General features: G+C 41.8%; 2 protein-coding genes across 3 annotated transcripts; one reads left to right on the forward strand and one right to left on the reverse strand.

Annotated features, from left to right (window-relative positions):
* Positions 1-146: 146 nt before the first annotated feature.
* Positions 147-8,862, forward strand: fam217ba (family with sequence similarity 217 member Ba). The gene is made up of 4 exons (XM_021616079.3): positions 147-809; positions 4,236-4,329; positions 4,448-4,512; positions 4,587-8,862. The coding sequence occupies exons 1-4, from the start codon at positions 703-705 to the stop codon at positions 5,974-5,976; spliced, it is 1,656 nt and encodes a 551-aa protein (XP_021471754.2). The 5' UTR covers positions 147-702; the 3' UTR covers positions 5,977-8,862.
* Positions 8,693-19,716, reverse strand: ttll9 (tubulin tyrosine ligase-like family, member 9). 2 transcript variants are annotated; one of them, XM_021616080.3, is made up of 14 exons: positions 18,870-19,716; positions 18,483-18,529; positions 17,904-17,996; positions 17,578-17,689; positions 16,669-16,854; positions 16,221-16,289; positions 15,933-16,023; positions 15,768-15,808; positions 15,507-15,594; positions 14,856-14,914; positions 14,519-14,715; positions 10,724-10,837; positions 9,272-9,396; positions 8,693-9,076 (listed from the first exon to the last, which is right to left on the reverse strand). In XM_021616080.3, exons 1-14 carry the CDS (start codon positions 18,882-18,884, stop codon positions 9,006-9,008), a joined length of 1,308 nt encoding a protein of 435 aa, XP_021471755.2. In that variant the 5' UTR covers positions 18,885-19,716; the 3' UTR covers positions 8,693-9,005. The 2 variants fall into 2 exon arrangements, with proteins under 2 accessions (XP_021471755.2, XP_021471756.1); XM_021616081.3 differs by having other exon boundaries at positions 19,030-19,216.
* Between the last annotated feature and the right edge of the window lie 217 nt (positions 19,717-19,933).

Consider the following 19,933-nt stretch of genomic DNA (forward strand, 5'->3'; position numbering starts at 1 on the left):
GCATGTGTGTCCTTAAAGGATCAGTTGTAATGACATCAATTCCCATAATGCTCTTCTCTGCTAACACAACAGGGCCGCATTCAGCAGAACTAAGCGTTGTGTTAGAAACGGTCCTGTTCTGAACGACCAGTTGAATGTTGTGAATAGGCTATGGTGGCATAGGGGACGATTGTGTGCTGCACGAATTTTGCGATTTGAAATGGGCAGACACATATTGATCACACCTGTCAAACGGGAGCAAACACACTTAAAATAATGTTGAAGAACGGTGCGCACCGTTTTAGGGAAACGTGTACGTCATGCAACGTAGCAAATCGTTTAACGAACTGAACGCATCCCAGAAGTGGGCTACGGAACTGTGCCAGACAGGGACCGCAGCAAGTAAACAAGCCTATTCGACACAGTGATAGCGGAAACGAATTTAGGATACAGTTGTTTTATTGATCGGGGGCTCACGTTAGCTGCCGTACACGACACGGCAGTAAACCCTTGAGAAAACTGGAATATTATTACAGTATTTGTTTTCGCACGGGAATAGACTCCTGATATGCGCATTATGCACTGCATCACTTTCGATAATATGGACGATTTTACCCTCAACATGGAGTACCTCATATGGGATTTAGGTTGGCATCTATAGCTACAGTAGGACGTTATTCCGTTGCATTGGACTGAAAGCAGCTGTCCTTGAGCTCCAGGATCATGGGCCCCATTATGCAGGAACGCACTGCCTCCACGGCATTGAAACGCGTTGTTTCCAAAGAGAAGATACGTACGAAGAATTCTGAAAACAACGAACCGATTACGAGGTAATCAATCAAATGTATTATAAAGCCCTTTTTACATCAGTAGTTGTCACAAAGTGTTTATACAGAAACCCATCCTACAACCCCAAAGAGCAAGCAATGCAGATGTAGAAGCACTGGCCAGGAAGAAACCTAGAGAGGAACCAGGCTCTGAGAGGTGGCAATTCCTCTTCTGGCTGTACGGGTTAATATTATAAGGGTACATGGCCATTAAGGCCAGATCGTTCAAGATATTCAAACGTCCATAGATGACCAGCAGGGTCAAATAATAATAACACAGTGGTTATATAGAGCAGTGGTTTCCAAAACTGTAGTAATGTTCGAGCCACTCAAATTTCATATGAATATACATTAGGCGTGGTAAAATGTATAGAATTGCAAGAAAATTGGTTTTAAAAGTATTTTTTTTAATCTGCACTTCATGACAAAATGTGTAGAATTGCAGGACATAAGCTTTAAACCTGCAAAGTTCTCTATGCCAACAAGAGGTGTGTGAACAGTTTGTGTCATGAACAGTGCTTGTGCCCATAGAAATATAAATAGGGGGGGGGGGGGGGGGGTAGAGGGTGCAACAGGTCAGCACCTCAGGAGTAAAATAGCTAGCTAGCACTTCTTGGGTTGATAATTCATGTATTCCCCACAATTTCCCAATAGTGTGTGATTGCGGCCTGCAATCGTTTCTGCATGTGGGCATTCCTGCATCTGCAGGCATGCCCCCTCCCAAAGAGCAAGATATCTTCATGCTTGTGTGACACTTTTGATATTCTGTATTTCCCCTGATTATCTACGTTATCAAAATCTGGGTCAAATGGGAAATAAAAGTATTATTTGAGTTTTTCCGGGGCAAAGGACACTGTCTACTGGTGTTCTAGCTAGCTACCTATCCTGCCTGCTGTGTACCGCCAGAGTCCTAGCTAGCACCATTTGTCCTTTGGGTAAATCCATATGAATTCAATCACTTTTTGACAGCTTCACTTTTGATTTAAACAAAACGTTGTATACATGTTTGCCCATGGAAGAAATGGTCAGTAAGCTACTCTTTGGACCTCAGTGCCAAATCATTCAGGAGATAGAGGTGCTCGAAGTTAACCCATTTTCCATACCCCACCATACCAAGAGACATCCATGTCTTCATCACTGGAAAATATACAGTAAATGGTTGATATCATTTAAGAGCTTACAAACAGGATGATCAAAATGTTATAATTTCATAAATAAATTCAATAAACATTCCCAAAAAATTGTACCTTTAAATGTAAAAGATAGAAGAGGAGTAGGTGGCCAGCACGTTGCAATAAACTTTATTGAACTTTAAACAGAATGTATGTACAAAAGAGTACACAAGGGAGCAGTCAGCATAGTACATCAGGATGCACAACTGCAAAGCATTAACGCGTTGAACACACCGACAACATCATTGCATTTTGGTACACCATAATTACATTCATTTCCAATGAAACGTTGCGTTTACAGCATTGCAGAGGCAGTTGCAGTGCGTTCGGTGTGGTGCATATGTTGGATTAATCGAACGTATGCGTCAAACTGTATGTGTAGACGGCTTGACAGAAATAGTAGCAGAAGGTGAATGTTGAACTTTTGTTGCATACATATCCAGAGGATGCTGCGTACTATTTTGCGAAATCGAAGCGTTAGAGTTGAGTGCGGGACGCCTTGATCACACAGATACTGTTGTTGCGCAAAATAGTATGCAGCAAAATGTGGATGTGTGCAACAAAAGTTAAACATTCACCTTCTGCTACCATTTCTGTCAAGCCAGCTACGCACACTGTTTGACGCATTCTTCACACAGAACGCACTGCAACGTAACGCTGCAGGGGCAAACACATCGTTCCATTGGAAATAAATGCACTTCTGGTGTACCAAAATGCAGACACTGTTGGTATGATCGAGGCATAAAAAGACAGATTATGCACTGGTGCGTAAAATACATTATATAAAAACACAGGAAGTACACCGTGGCAGTAATCAGCAATTCAGCAGAGCAAGGAATTACACTGTTTGTATACACTGAATCTACATCAAAGGACCTTAACCTTTTAACATAAATTATCTAAAAACTCGTAAATGCCAAGTTTTTCAGAACCGCATATGTTGTAGCTTAGAGTCTTCCTCTTAGATTTTTCTGTTGTGTCCCCAATCCCCAATCGGTTGAGACACAACATGCTCTTGAATACAGGATGGGTGTCATTTAAATCATATAATTATAATTCATATAATGGACCTGTTCCTTTCAGACCACTGTAATTTAGCTGGTACACCATTTCAATTGAATTGAAATTGTAACTTCTAACTACTACCACAAGGATCCAGCGGTCATGTATTTTCTATTATCTTTATTTCTATGATTTCAATAGTTTCTTATGGAGGATTGAGTATAATTTAAAACAAGAAATTCCCATTCAAATCAACATTCTTCTATGTGTGGACCTATAACTATCTTTGTCATACTATTTGAAAGTCGAAATTTCAATTTGATTCTATTTACTACATTTATCAGCAAAAACACGACACCCAACCTTTATTCAAGAGCATGTTGTACCTTAATTGATGGCAGGCACAACCGAAAACCTCAGATTAAGTAAAATAGGGTCTAGTTTCAACATATACGAATATGAAAAAAATCAGAGTTTTAGATCATTGACGATGAAGGAAAAAAAAACACTTTTTTTTAATCAAAAATAATTATAAAACAGTTTGACAGCCCTGTTTTGTAAGTTTTTAAATTATATCAATCTCAACTGTTTATCTTTATCAGTGATGGTATGGTATGCAAAATAGGTCAACTTTGAGCACCTTTTATGTCTTGAATGTTTTAGCATTCAGGCCAAAAAAGTCACTTTCTGAGCACTTCTACAATGGACAAATATGTATGGAAGGTTTTGTTCAAATCAAAAGGGGGGGGGGGGGGGTGTCAAAAAGTGATTGAATTCAAATGGATTAACTCCTTCTCTAACGCCTGCTGAACACCTGCCCTCACCGTGGTTAATAGAACTGCGGAAAACAGTGCCCTAGCTACCTACATATCCTGCTTCCTATGTACCGCCTGTGTCCTAGTTAGCTACCTAGCATCCAGTGTCCTTCGCTAACATTTGTCGAACACCTGCCCTAGCCATTGTTAACATAACTGCAGGATAGCAATGGCCGACAGGCACTTCTTCTTCTGTGGGGTTTATTGGCGGTTGGCATCCAACGTTATGGTGCATTACTGCCACCTACTGTACTGGCGCGCCACCGCCTCCTGCCTGTATACCGGAGTCGTAGCTTAAAAAGTGACCAATAGAAGTATAAAGAGGGGTTTCTGCAAATTCAGGAATGCCCACATGCAGGAACACTCCAAATTGCGTATAGTGCAAATAGATAATTACAAGCTCTCTCCTGTCTCCTCACTCCACTCTCTTGTTTCAACAGTTCAAAGAAAGCTAACAAGGTGAAGAAGGCAGGAGCTCAACTCAAGAATGCCCTTCCAGGTCAGGATAAGGACACTGTGTCGACAATCCAGAGGGTGAGTGACTGGTGGTGAAATCATCTTGCAGATCATGAGGTCTTGTCATGTGCACAATTACCATTAATAACCAGACTAGTGTTTGGCAAATAACTTATATGGTACATTTTCTCCTCAGGGCATTCATTCAAAGGGAAGCAGAGTCAAATCTGGCACTACTCGAAACACTAGCAAACTGGCAAGGTAAGTTTATAGGGGAACCCTTTCTTAAAATGACTCAGTCCAGTCAAATCCTTAATAACACTAACTCTCCACAGCCCTCAAGAAGGAGGCTTGAAGTCTAAACCACACACACACTCCACACAGAGGCAAGAGAAGCGAGAGGTTCAGCGAACGTCCCCATGTTGCGGTGAGTTAGATCAGAACCATGGGGTACTGGGCCGAAGTCGGAAAGCTCTCTCTCTGCCCCTCTCCCCTATACCTGGGCTGCGCCAGGGGCCAATGCGGCTTCACACACACACACAAGTCCCCACCCTGGAGTCCCTCAGACAGTTTGAGCAGAAGGAAGTCGACTCGGACAGCGCCAGTGACCTGTCAGACTCAGAGAGACTGCCTGTACTCCCCTCCCCCTGTACCCCCTGCACCCCACCCCATCTCAACCTCCGCGCTGAAGTGATCAACTCCAGCGACTTCCCCCCAGCCTTCCCAGGACCACACGGGGCCACGAGCGACAACGACAGCGTCAGCTACAACTACCCTGACTTCCTGCCTCCTCCCTTCAATACCTGGAGCCTACGCCAGCTGGCTGTGTTCCTCCACACGGAGGGCCGAGGCGCACCTCGCCCCAAACCTGTGGGGCCCCTGGAGAAGTACCTGGAGAGGCTGCTGCAGTTGGAGTGGCTCCAGATCCAGACTGTGCAGGCGGAGGCCTGCCGACCTGCGGGGGGCCGTCCTAGGGCCCTGGGCTTCCCCTCTGCCACCACCACGAACACACCTCGGCCCCACACGGCGCCACCCAGCCGCCTCAGCTCCCCCAAAGGCCTGCGGCAGTGTCAGCGTGCCTTCCCGCTTGCCCCTCACAACCCCCCCTCGCTGGCAGCACAGCAGCTCTCCTGCCTCCCAGTCTGCCCCCATTGTCACATCCGCTACCCTCTGTGCAACGGGAGCTGCTCCTCCTATGCCTACCAGCGCCACTCGCGCCTCAGTCCCCTGCTGGAGCGCCGAGCCAGGCCCGGGGTTCCCCCGAAGAGGAGCAGCAGTGAGAGCCGGGTCACTTCCTCTGAGGGTAGGGCTACAGGCAGCAGTGGAGGAGGACAGACTCCAGGTAGCCCCTCGGCAGGAAGAAGCCACGTCAGACACATGCAGGCGGTTGGCAACATCCGTAAACCCGCCCAGGAGCCAGGCACTAACGGTAAAGGTCAGGCCAGTGTGAAGAAAGGCCGCGCCAGAGCCAATTCGGAAGCCGAGGTGAGGAAGGAGTCTAGTACGGCTAAGGCGGGTGTAGAGAAACACACACACTCTGGAAGTAAACGAGAGGCTAACACGATCAAGAGGGTCGAGAAAGACTGTCAGAGGACAGAAACAGGAAGTCAGGCATCTAAAAGTGGGGTTAAAAGAACAGTAAAAGAGCCACTCTCTCTCTTCAAGGCACCGTTGTCTGCCAAAGCGAATGGAAAAGCAAAGAATGTTCACTTTATTGCCAAGTAACCACATTTCCTGGCTCAGTACAGGAACTTAAAGTTATGCTTGATAAAGTTCTATATAATATACAGTGCCTTCAGAAAGTATTCATAACCTTTTACTTTTTGTCGTGTTACAGCCTGAATTCAAAATGGATGAAATATATTTTTTCTCTCACCGATCTACATAAAATGCCCCATAATGACAAAGTGGAAACATGTTTTTCGAAATGTTTGCAAATGTATTGAAAGTTAAATACAGAAACATCTCATTTATGTAAGTATTCACACTCTTGAGTCAATGGGGCTCCCAAGTGGCACAGCGGTCTAAGGCACTGCATCTCAGTGCAAGGGGCGTCACTGCAGTCCCCCATCATTGTAAATAAAAATGTGTTCTTAACTGACTTGCCTAGTTAAATAAATAAAAATACATGTTAGAATCACCTTTGGCAGCAATTTACAGCTTTGAGTCTTTCTGGGTAAGTCTCTAAGAGCTTTGCACATCTGGACTGTAAAATATTTGCACATTATTATTATTATTATTTATTTTTTTAAATCTCTGTGAAGTTGGTTGTTGATCAGTGCTAGACAGCCATTTTCATGTCTTGCCCTAGATTTTCAAGCCGATTATAAGTAAAAACTGTAACTAGGCCACTTGGGAACATTCAATGTCATCTTGGTAAGCAACTTTTAGGTTATTGTCATACTGAAAGGTGAATTTGTCTCCCGGTGTCTGTTGGAAAGCAGACTGAACCAGGTTTTCCTTTTGGATTTTGCCTGTGCTTATCTATATTCTGTTTCTTTTTATCCTAAAAAGAACTTCATTGTCGATGACAAGCATACCCATAACATGATGAAACCACCACCATCATGCTTGAAAATATAGAGTGGTATTCAGTGATGTGTTGGATTTGCCCCAAACATAACGCTTTGTATTAAGGATATAAAGTTAATTTCTTTGACACATTTTTTTTTTGCAATAGTACTTTAGTGCCTTGTTGCAAACAGGATGCATGTTTTGCAATATTTGTATTCTGTTCAGGTTTCCGTCTTTTCACTCTGTCATTTAGGTTAATATTGTGAAGTAACTACAATGTCGTTGATCCATCCTCAGTTTTCTCCTATCACAGCCATTAAACTCTAACTGTTTTAAAGTCACCATTGGCCCCATTGTGAAGTCCCTGAGTAGTTCCCTTTCTCTCTGGCAACTGAGTTAGGAAGGACGCCTGTATCTTTGAAATGACTACATTGTGACTACACTGTATTGATACACCATCCAAATTGTAATTAATAACTTCACCATGCTCAAAAGGATATTCAATGTCTGTTTTTTTTTTTATTTGTATCTACCAATAGGTGCCCTTAGCAAGGCATTGGAAAACATCCCTGGTCTTTGTGGTTGAATCTTTGTTTGAGATTCCTGAACTTATTTAGGCTTGCCATAACAAAAGGCTGGAATAATTATTAACTCAAGCTTTTCATCCGTAATTAATTTGTAAAAATGTTCTAAAAACATAATTCCACAGTGAAACAGGCTCTGCCAGTGATACAAAATCTTAATTTAATCCATTTGAAATTCAGGCTGTAACACAACAAAATGTGGAAAATGTCAAGGGGTGTGAATACTTTCTGAAGGCTCTGTAACTGTTTTACTGCTGTTTAAATCACTACGCTAGCTGTTTGCAACTTTCAAAAGGTCAAATAAAAAATATATAATCATCTATTTCATGTAGACTTGATTTTAAGTGATACTTTAATAGGTCAAAGAATAAAAACATTGCCAACATGTTGTACTGTAACAATCTTGCACTGTAACAATTTTGGTTTGGCCAATACACGCAAGCCTTTACATGGAGCTTGGACCATGATATCTGATACTATGATCTAATGTGTGGAGTAAATATTTTTTTTCCAGACATGTTTATTTCAGACTGTAATCAATTAAGGCTTTTAGGCAAACTGAAGACTTTGGGCTCAAGGCACTTTGCACTGTACAGCCAGTTTTGTCAGTACAGGTTATTGATGTTGAAAAGTAGACAACATATAGGCCTATTATTAGTCAACCATTAATTATTTAGTCAGCAAGTAGGCTGATCCACAGAGCCTGAGGTTCACTCAAAATAGCCATCATCACCGGTCTAGTGGAGCTGTTTCTGGTGTTGGAATGTATTTGTTCCTTTATTCTCTCACCGTTTGTTTTTCCTTTGTTGCTTGACCATCGTGTATCTTTCTTTGGTGCCTCATTTGTTTCTGTGTCTAAGAGTTTAATGGTTGAATACGGGGAGAGACACACTGAGATATTGTTGGAATGATGGTTTATTGGTTCAATATGAATGATATACTCTATTCAAGGTATACTTGTGTAAGGGCTTTCTCTTGTTTGAATAGACTTTAATTGACATTGTCTATTACAAGTATAATTTGCATAGGGCTAAGCTCTTTTTTTTGTTCAAGAGAGACAGTCTAATGTTTGCTACGAATGTAAATGCGTATTTTTCCAAATTTTGTACACCATAGTTCTATTTATGATAGATATTGTGTTAATCACATTTTGATTCGCATTTGTCATTGACATTTATGTTTACATTTTTGGGTAGGAAAAATGTTAAGCAAAAAAGCTGAATGTATATTGTTTTGCATAATTTAACAGTTATTCAATTTGTTTACATTAGAACGTCTATCAATGTATTGTACTTTATGTGGAATTTATTAATTGAAACGCTACATACATGTAATAGTCGTACTGTGTTAAATTGCACTTTATTTATTCAATATTAATGTAAAGTATCTAAGCCATAGATCAGGGAGTAGAGTTGTCGTAAACATTCACACGCACACAGAAAGTGGTGCATATTTTCTCAATGTTGAATGCAGTTGTTTGTAAGGCATATAAATAAATATGCTTTGCACTGAATCATCGAGTGATGTCATTGTGTGAGTGTGACCTCACCATCTGAGTGAGGTTGTAAGAAAATACATATTTATGAAATATTGATGGAAACTGTGGTGATATGTAGGCTTGTTGATTTCAATTGGAAAATCTTTTTGGGTAGTGTGTCATATCCTCTTCTTGCTTGGAAATGGTTTTAGAAGCTGACGGAGTTGCTTCTTTCTGTCGTTTACACAGCCTGTTGTGGAGAAAACAGTTGTCAAAACACAACCTGATATTATGCTCTCTCTAAGGTGAGAAGCAAATGTATTGAAGTGTAAAAATTCATGTTTAAGAGACAATCATTTTCTATGAGGCTTTTTTGTTTGACTGACATGAGATGAACTTGAACCCAAGTGTGGTGACTGAGAGTAACAGTTTAAGCCAGACTTACCGAGGTGTGTGTTTGCAGTGAAACAGGCACTGCCCAGTGTCTCTAGGTTGACATCTTCTCTGTAGACGGGTCCATCGTTCCACATAAGGTCATAGCCACCAACCCTCTTCTCTCTGCCAGTCAATCTAAGGAGAACAACCAAAGAGAGAATATAGATGATAGGAAAAATAACATAAAATCACTTTCCCCTATTACGTAGTCTCTGGAAGTGCTGTTACCTTATGTCTGGGAACAATAGGGGATTTTCTTGGCAACTTCGAAAGGGGAGAAGAAAATCTTTCAGGGACGGTGCTCTTCAGACAGACAACTCTCCCAACAAATCATACATTTGGGTAGGCTCAGCTTAAAATGCAGGTGGGAATTGTGCCCTTGATATACTATCACCCCGGAAACATGAAAGAGGTGGACCCAACGTGAACGCAGATAGCTAGGCTAATTATAGCCACAGCCAGTCAGTGGTGGAAAGCTTGTAACACTAACATTCGCTGTCATGGATCATGCAAACTACTAACTTGGAAAATACACATTGAAAATATTCTCTGCCAGCTCCATCTAGCTAGCTGTCCGGTGGGGATATTTATACCAGTGTACAATCGGAAAAGGCGGTGAAGTAAGAAAGCTGGATTTCCTGCTTTCCTGTCCATTTCCGACTATACCAACTGGACGTTTGTATCGGTGCAGACATGTATGTTGGAACATTGTTCATGTGGGAGGTAATCCATCTGCACAGGGAGACTACAAATCAAGTCTTCTCATCAGTGGAAAGTAACGAAGATAGGAAAGGAGCAAGCCAATATTTGGATCCAATTCCATCACTAAAGGCAACCACACTGCGGGTCACTCAGAATGTTGATACTGTATATTTTGAGGCTAGGTCAATATCTAGTGACAATTGCAGTCTGCACTGGAGCTTATAGGGTATGTCAGGTGTAACGCGGTTTATGTTAATACAGAGTAAACATTCTGAGTTGAACCTGTAGTGTGGTTTCCCTTTTAAAAGGGAAAACTCAAATTCATGCCTACTGGTTTCCCAAATGACGTCTACCCTAATCCAGAGATATTCAGATCTATCACTAGGGGGCTGTCTGAACAGTTGATTTGCCAGTTCAGCCAATTAGACATATCGGCCAAAGTGTGAGAGGTCAACTTTTTGAAACAGTCTGTTTCAGATACAGGTTTGAGGAGGGGTATTACAGTGGTTATTCTATAATTTATGTTTTGGCCACAAATTAAGGACTTGTGAGTCAACAACATTATTTGGCTATGAGTTCACAGAATTAGCTTTTAAAAACTATATTTTCCTTGGAGAGTTACTTTAAAACCCAAATAATGTCACCAATTGGCCTGAGAATCTTGATTTCCGAGGTCTAAATCAGTGGCTAAATCAAAAGCAAAGAAGGAAACCAGTAGGCATATTGGCCCTGGGTTGAGTATCCTTTCCCCACTCCCTACCTGCCCTCCATATCCACAATGTGTAAGGTATCCTCCAGCAGACAACACTTCATCTCGTAGTCCTCTTGGCTGCTGGCGGTGAGAGAGGGAGAGGCGTTCACCTCTATCAGCCACCTGTGGAGAGACACAAATTAGGAATTGCAATCCGACTTGAATGTTCGCACCAGTCTCCCATTGACATCAATGAAAGATTAAGTGAAGAGTTGCGTCCGCTTATAATTCTGAATTGGCCTAAAGGAGATTAAGGATGACGGCAATGATCTAACATTAAGATGATCCAAGAATTGTGACAGACCTAGCTACCACTTTACATTGTGGACACACCAACAGATCCACGGATGACGCAATCGCCATTGTACTGCAGACTTCCCCTAAATACCTATGTCAGAATGCTGTTCATTGACTACAGCTCAGCCTTCAACACCATAGTGCCCTCCAAGCGCATCACTAAGCTCAGGGCCCTGGGTCTGAACCCCTCCCTGTGCAACTGGGTCCTGGACTTCCTGATGGGTCGACCTCAAGTGGTGAAGGTAGGTAAGTTAGGCAACACCTCCCCGCAGAAGTGCGTGCTCAGCCTCCTCCTGTACTCCCTGTTCATCCATGACTGCTTGGCCATGCAGGTCTCCAACTGAATCATCAAGTTTGCTGACGACAACAGTGGTAGACCTGATTACCAACAATGACGAGTCGGCCTACAGGGAGGACGTTGGAGCTCTGGCGGAGTGGTGCCAAGAAAATAACCTCCCCCTCAACAAAACGAAGGAGCTGATCGTGGACTACAGGAGAAAGCAGAGAGAGCACGCCCCTATCCACATCGATGGGGCACAGTGGAGAGGGTCAAAAGCTTCAAGTTCCTCAGCGTGCACATCACTGACAACCTGAAATGGTCCCTTCACACAGACAGCATGGTAAAGAAGGCACAACAGTGCTTCTTCAACCTCAAGAGGCTGAAGAAATGTGGCTTGGCCCCTAAGACCCTCACAGACTTCTACAGATGCACAATTGAGAGCATCCTGTCAGGCTGTATCTCCACCTAGTACGGCAATTGCACTGTCCGCAACCGCAGGGCTCTCCAGAAGGTGGTGTGGTAAGCCCAACGCATCATCGGGGGCACACTGTCTGCCCTCCAGGACATCTACAGCACCGGTGTCATAGGAAGGCCAAGAAGACCATCAAGGACCTCAGTCACACGAGCCACGGCCTGTTCACCCCGCTACCATCTAGAAGGCGGAGACCGTACAGGTGCATTGAAGCTGGGACCAAGAGACTGATAAACAGCTTCTATTGTAAACAGTCGCCACTAGCTGGCCTCCGCCCAGTACCCTGCCCTGAACCTTATACACTATACACCTTTCAAACCATGACATTTTCCTGCCAACTTTAGCATCCCGCCAACTTTTCTTTATATATGAAAGGTATTGTCGGTGACAAAGCCTATACTTATATTTCTTCCAACCGACCTAGTCATGATTGCAGTAAAGTTCTGCCTACGCTCTTAAACTCTTGATGGTTGCTAGGCAGCGCCCGCTATTACTATCATCCCGGCAGTTCTAAACTTTGCGAGGCATGTCTCACCCATCTCTTCGCATAGCTAACCACATGCACTGCTCTCTTAACCACAACTGGATGGATCCATAAAGAATTACTGTGGGACTAAATATACCTGAACGACAAAAATATTGGAATAAAGTAGGCTAATACAATTGATGGCATCAAATTGTTGCTTGCTAAAACTTGCTAAAACTAACAAAGTCATCCAATTGATTGAAGCAATAGCCTACCCGCGTGTGGTGAACTATTTCAGCACTGTTTTGTGCTGTTTTGAGACAAGCGTGGGGTCTTGATAAATCAACCAATATCTCCATTTGGATATTGTTAAGGCTACAATTAGGCTGTGGAAATGTTAGCTAAGTTGAGGTGAGTGCTGCGCATGATCATCTTGTCTAGTTGACTAATTTATTAGCACAAACAATTTCCATTGATCATCCTTGAGATGTTTCTACAACTGGATTGGAGTCCACCTATGGTAAATTCAATTGATTGGACATGATTTGGAAAGGCACACACCTGACTATTTAAGGTCCCACAGTTGAAAGTGCATGTCAGAACAAAAACTAAGCCACGAGGTCGAAGGAATTGTCTGTAGAGCTCCGAGACAGGATTGTGTCGAGGTACAGATCTGGGGAAGGGTACCAAAAAATGTCCATCATTATTAAACTGAAAAAGTTTGGAACCACCAGGACTCGACCGAGAGCTGGCCGCCCGGCCAAACTGAGCAATCGGGGGAGAAGGGACTTGGTCAGAGAGGTGACCAAGAACCCGATGGTTACTGTGACAGAGCTCCAGAGTTCCTCTGTAGAGCTGGGAGAATCTTCCAGAAGGACAACCATCTCTTCAGCACTCCACCAATCAGGCCTTTATGGTAGGATGGCCAAACGAAAGCCACTCATCAGTAAAAAGCACATGACAGCTCGCTTGAAGTTCGTCAAAAGGCACCTACAGGACTCTCAGACCATGAGAAACAAGATTCTCTGATCTGATGATACAAAGATTGAACTCTTTGGCCTGAATGTCAAGCGTCACGTCTTGGAGGAAACCTGGTACCTATGGAAAAGCATGGTGGTAGCAGCATCATGCTCTGAGGATGTTTTTCAGTGGCAGGGACTGGGAGACTAGTCAGGACTGAGGGAAAGATGAACGGAGCAAAGTACAGAGAGATCCTTGATGAAAACCTGCTCCAGAGAGCTCAGGACCTCAGACTGGGGTGAAGGTTCACCTTCCAACAGGACATCGACCCTAAGCACAGCGCCAAGACAACGCAAGAGTGGCTTTGGAACAAGTCTCAATGTCCTTGAGTGGCCCAGCCAGAGCCCGGACTTGAACCCAATCGAACATCTCTGGAGACCTGAAAATAACTATGCTGCGACGCTCCCCATCCAACCTGACAGAGCTTGAGGATCTCCAGAGAACAATGGGAAAAACTAAAATACAGGTGTGCCAAGCTTATAGCGTCATACATACCCAAGAAGACTCAAGGCTGTAATCGCTGCCAAAGTACTGAGTAAAGTGTCTGAATACTTATGTAAATGTTACATCAGTTTTTATTTTTAATACATCTGCAAATGTTTTTTGTTTTGTCATTATGGGGTCTTGTGTGTAGATTGATAAGAAAAACAAACAATTTAATCAATTTTAGAATAAGGCTGTAACGTAACAAAATTTGGAAAAAGTTAAGGGGCCTGAAAACTTTCCAAATGCACTGTATATATACTGTGTATATATACAGTACCAATCAAAAGTTTGGATACATCTACTCAAAACATGGATGTCGATTAAGGCACCCCACCGTACCTCTCTGATTCAGAGGGGTTGGGTTAAATGCGGAAGACATATTTCAGTTGAAGGTATTAAGTTGTACAACTGACTAGGTATCCCCCTCTCCCTTTCATTCAAGGGGTTCTTTATTTTTACTATTTTCTACATTGTACAATAATAGTGAAGACATCAAAACTGTGAAATAACACATATGGAATCATGTAGTAACCAAAAAAGTGTTGAACAAATGAAAATATTTTTCTATTTGAGATTCTTCAATGGAGCCACCCTTTGCCTTGATGACAGCTTTGCACACTCTTTGCATTCCCTCAACCAGCTTCATGAGGTTCCTTCCTACATAAACGTCAGATTTATAAAGCAATTCAGTGGTTACATACTGGGCTCAGACTGGCTAAGGTTTTGCATTAGAAATACAGTCAGTCGGTGGGGAATGAGGATGGAGGTGTGCGTGTGTCTCACGGTTTGAGGTCCTGATCCAGTAGGATGTCATAGCCATAGAGCTCAAAGCAGTGTTTGTCGTTGATGATTACTTTCTGCACACTCTGCAGGCTACGGACAAATATGTTGTCAACGTCCTTAAACAGAGCCTCTATGGTCTCTGTGCCATGCCTCGCAGTCAGGTATCGCCGAAGCTGCTGCATCTGCCACTTACAGCCCTACACACACGGAAGGGAGAATAGAGGGAGAGATTCATAGCAAAGTCATTTATTCTTAAATTGTGTTTAGCAGTGGTCTTACTAAACATTCGGATTAGATTACCCCACAACATTGTGACTTTTGAAGGAATTCTACACACCTTTTCAGGATCATAATCTGGTGCTGTTTTTTGCACTGCCACATTGGTGAGATGGACATCTTAGAAGAAGCATTAAGGAGACGTTCTATTTGCCTAGTCCCAGATCTGCTTGTACTCCTGCCAACTCCATTGCTGTCATTGCCAAGCCAAACAATTTCTTAAAAAACTGTTTCTGCTTTGTCATTATGGGATATTGTGTGTAGATTCATGAGGGGAAAAAAATATTTAATCCATTTTAGAATAAGGCTGTAAGGTAACAAAATGTGGAAAAGGTCAAGAGTCTGAATACTTTTGGAATGCACTATATGACAGGATAACGAGTGACAAGGAGTTGGCATGATGGCACAAACAGACTGGCACTGGAGAAAGAGATGATGGAGAAATAGTAGAACAGAATTTGGGTCAAATGTATTTAAATTCCAGGCAATTCAAAAGACTCAAATTGTTACAGACAATTTATTATTAGGATTCCGGATTTAATCCTGAATTGAGTCGAGATGAAATAGAGCCGACCGTTGGGAGTTTGTTTCTAAGGAAAATACAATTATTATTATTTGGCTGCAGAACAGTTGACTACTGTGTGCAGATAACTGTTCTTAGACAATAACTCAGCTCACATACAAGGCTGTAATGAGGTAAGGAGAAGGATACACTGGTCATCAATGCTGGTGAGAGAGAATCGGGTGCTGGAGAATCGGGCAAAACCATCTCGATATAACCATGCCTTCAGTGGGATATACTAAGACGCACACGAATGAATTCTAGTTAACAGTGTTAAATTGACATATTTTACAGCATGTGTTGCTTACTTCATCAGCTGATGTGTCAAGCCCATATGAGTGAAGTGCTTTAATCCAATGATCTACCAAAATGGTTTTGATTCATTTAGTGATTGAGAAGACCGAAACTTACTGATGTAACCAATACATAAACCCTCAAGTCAAATTTTCTCCCTATTTAAGGAAAGGTCATAAAAAGAGAACATTAGAGAAGAGCAATGCAGAAATATCAAAATAATCTATTGTGTAATAATTTATTCCAAACTTAGACCTATTATCAAACTTAAGTTTAATGCACCACTGATAAGATAGGGATTTTCTATGTAGCGCTGTGCAACGTAGCTCTCCACTTGAGTCTCATCTCTCTGCTCCTCTGAGCGACTCCCATCCTGTACAAACCCAAACATACAGTGTCAGTGTGTGTTTGTTTGTCTGTCTGTCTTTTTTTTATATTTTTTACACATTTTTTACAAACATGAACATAAACCATGTAAAAGTTAAGGGAAACAAATCCATAAGACATCTACATTGCACAACAATCATATAATGTCATGTTTCAATTTATTATATTACCGCATGGTGTTACCTTTTTCCAGTCCATGATGTCTTTCAGTTTTTGAAATAGGAAAATGCCCTTCCCCTGAGATCTTGCAACCTGAACAAAGATTGATAGAGGGAGTTGAACTTCATAACTATAGTATAAAGATACAAATGTATTATGTTAGTGCATAATGTAAAAGCAATAGTTTTGTTTTGTCTACTCTTCTTATTACTGAGGGCAACCTAATGCTAAACTAAGCTTGTGTGAATTGTCTCGTTCACTGTTGAAAATAATGTATTTGTAGACTTATAGATTTAGTGCACAGGTATGTTCTGGTTGTATGATTGTTCTGTGTTTCTTTTAAACTGGAGCTGCCTTGTTTGCCACATCTCCCTTGGAAAATATATGTTTTTGCATCTTTGATGGGAAGGGATTAAATAAAGGTTCGACAGGCCTATATTAAACAAAAAAACAAATCTGCAGGTCCTCTCACTGGTTTCATGATCCAGGTGCTGCCCGGGCTCCGTTTGAACTCTTCCACAAAGAGGTGGTATTCACTGGGTAGTTCAAAGGTCCGGGGGAAAAAGTCACATTTGGACGCTTCAATGCGGCCAGCTTCCCTCTCAAGGGTTTTGCGGTACCTCTTCAGGTTTTTCACCATTAGGTTCTTGCGCGTCAGCTGCATGATAAAACAAATGAAGATTATGATACAGTACAAACATAAGTGATACGTTATGAGGGGCAATCTGTGATTGGTACATCCATTTTTTGACTCTTAAATTAATGATAGCCTATATACACATTGACTCTTTAAGAAATGCCTTATGATCTTACTTAAACTAATAATATTTTTGATCTCAGAGATGGATGGTCAGTCCCTTCATCCATAAGTCTATCTAACTATGAATTTGAGAGTGGTTGCCCTTCTCCAGCCCCATTCCTCAGCTGTTTACCAAAACAGTGTGGGGTGACCTCTGTTGTTTGAACTGCAGATTGCCCTTATAATACATGACTATAAATAAGAGCGCCACATGGGAAAATATGTTCAAATCACACCTGCTGTCCATATATGCTAACAGCTATTTTTACAATACATGGTAAGACTACTGTATGATCCTTGTGCATCATAAAAGCCTTCATAACAGCTTAGACATAATAGGCAGTGATAAACATGAACCTTATGGACACCGGCAAAATATTCTATGAGGCTAGTTAATGAGGCTAGTCAGGCACAACTTCTGCACGTGACAACAGATTTGCCTGTCATCTAACAAGCATACATATGACGGCTGTTATAGCCTAATGTCTTTTGTAGGCTAGTGTTGTAAAGGCTTTATGAATACATAGATAAGGGGGCCCCACATTAAGTGTTACTGACTAATCTATAATGGTACTGACTGACCTCATAATGATTGCGGAAATGGCATATCCTCACGTGTTCTTCCATGTAGGAGTGGTCGAAATTCTCCCTCAGCCACCCAACATCACACCAGTTAAAATCCCATTCTCCATCACTGCGCTCACAGATATATACACAAAAAAAAACATGGGCATTTGACGTCTTGTAATGTAGGCTAAGTCACTCAGGATACAATACGCTATTTAAAATGCCCACACACACTCTGGATATGCTACAAAGCCTAATCACAATTCAATGTAGTGGATGCACGCACGCACGCACATATACACATTGTGGCTACATCATTAGGTCTAGCCTACACAACTCACTCTTTGACCTCCATCCAGCCTGGTCTTTGTCGCAAGACATCCTGAATGGTATTTGTTAGGCCACATTTGTAACGTACACAACTTCTTCCATCCCTATGGAGTCAACAAGTGGTTTGTTAGTATCTTCCATTGCCAGGCTATGTCACAAACATCAGCCATCCAACATCACACCAGATAAAATCACATTTGCCATTACTGTGATCACATATCATATGCATTTTACTTCTTGTCATGTAAGTAAGTCCGTCTACACTAAGAAAAACAAGTTATATCTAGAACCTAAATGGGTTCTTCGGCTGTCCCCATAGGAGAACACTTTGAAGAACCCTATTTTGGTTCCATGTAAAACCTTTTCTTCTTAAAGTGTGTACACACAATATAGCTAGTAAAATGCAAATAAACAAAACACACACACACAGCTAATAGCATTAGCCTGGCTATCATCAATTAACTAGCTGGGTGTCAAAATGAATGTAAAATTGTCTATGTACTGTCAGATGTTTCCAATCATGCTAGTGAGTAACGTTAAGTAGCTAACGTTAGCTGGTTAATAACAACCATATTTGCAGAACAACTCACCCCTCTCTTCTTTTTTGATAACCATAAGGACCCTTGTATCCAGGAGTCTGGTGAAACAATTAATGATTTAAGATAGCTAGCCATTCACAATTGCCTGAACAAGCTAATAAGTTAGCTAGCTAGACATTGAACGTTAGTTGATTATCTTCGCTAAAGTTCACAACAGAGACAAAGCTAAATATATCTGCCTTTGAGTCGGACACAAAGGCAGCTGATTATCGGCGCTAGATCTGCTCTAGAGCCCACTATCGGCTGCCTAGAAGAACCAGAGCCTTCAGCTTCACCAGTATCAGAACCACAGGTCAAAATGCGCTAACAGTAACGTTAACGTTGCTAAAGTTGGCTAAACAGAGCATGCATACATTTTCATTTGAAGGGCTTTCCCACCTTATTCTTTGACATGTTTTCGTGGTAGCATTCGCCAAATCTGTTTACCGGGGTCAGCTAAAAGGTTAATTAGCTAAATGTTTAGCTAGCAGCATTAACGTTAGCTAGCTGTCGAGTAGTTTGACCATTGATACCAGAAAGGAGTAGCTAGTTAGTCTACCTGGTTTGACAACACATGTTGTCATGGCAACCTCGTGAATGAAAAAGCTGTATTTATACTCATGAATTCCAATGAATTACACACAATCTTAGAACATTTATTTACATATTTCCCAAATCATAGGAAGAGAGAAAAAGCGTACAGCACTGGTAGACCCCCCTTTTAAGTCAGTACACGACACACTGACGTCACGCACAGACGCGCTGGTCTTTTGGAAGCGCTACTAATGCAGCCTTCAAACCAACTGGAAGCTAGGAAACCTCCATATTCAGTGCGTTCAAGACAATTGGGAACTAGGAGAAAACAAGCTCCGACTGGGAAAATTAGTTTTCAACGGTCCTCTAACTCGGGAATCCAAGTCGGGAACTTGGGCCTCTTTCTAGAGCTCCGATTTTACGACTTTAAGATTTCTGACGTCAGTTTACCTCGTTTTCCCCAAGTTCTCAGTTGTCGTGAATACACCATAAGAAAGCCATCATCATCATCGGCGCCCATTCAACATAGCCTAGATTTACGTTTTTATTACTTATAAACAAACAAACTTTTTAAGGTTATCCTACGCATTTAATTACGTTTTAATTGTTGCTTTAATAACAGTCGCTAAGACTATATTTGGTTTTAATCTTTGCTTAAATAACTATTTTGGATGCAGCATTTGTTAGCTAGAATGCTAACGCTCATTGACATAGTGGCAAAAGCTAGCCAAAGAGCCAATTTACTACAGCTAGAACAACGAGATGTGAATGTGAAGCATCCGCTTGGCGTTTCCACTCAGTACCATATATGGTGATGAGAGAAAGCCCAGGGGCCGGTTGTGAGAGATGGATTTTGGGCGACATTCTGCTAATTTTCTCATCTATGAAACATTTGGTATCCATACAGTTTTCTGTTTCCAAAACTACAA

The sequence above is a fragment of the Oncorhynchus mykiss genome, chromosome 9 (genome assembly GCF_057628025.1).
Source record: "Oncorhynchus mykiss isolate SJ-2025 chromosome 9, ASM5762802v1, whole genome shotgun sequence".
Classification (NCBI taxonomy): domain Eukaryota; kingdom Metazoa; phylum Chordata; class Actinopteri; order Salmoniformes; family Salmonidae; genus Oncorhynchus; species Oncorhynchus mykiss.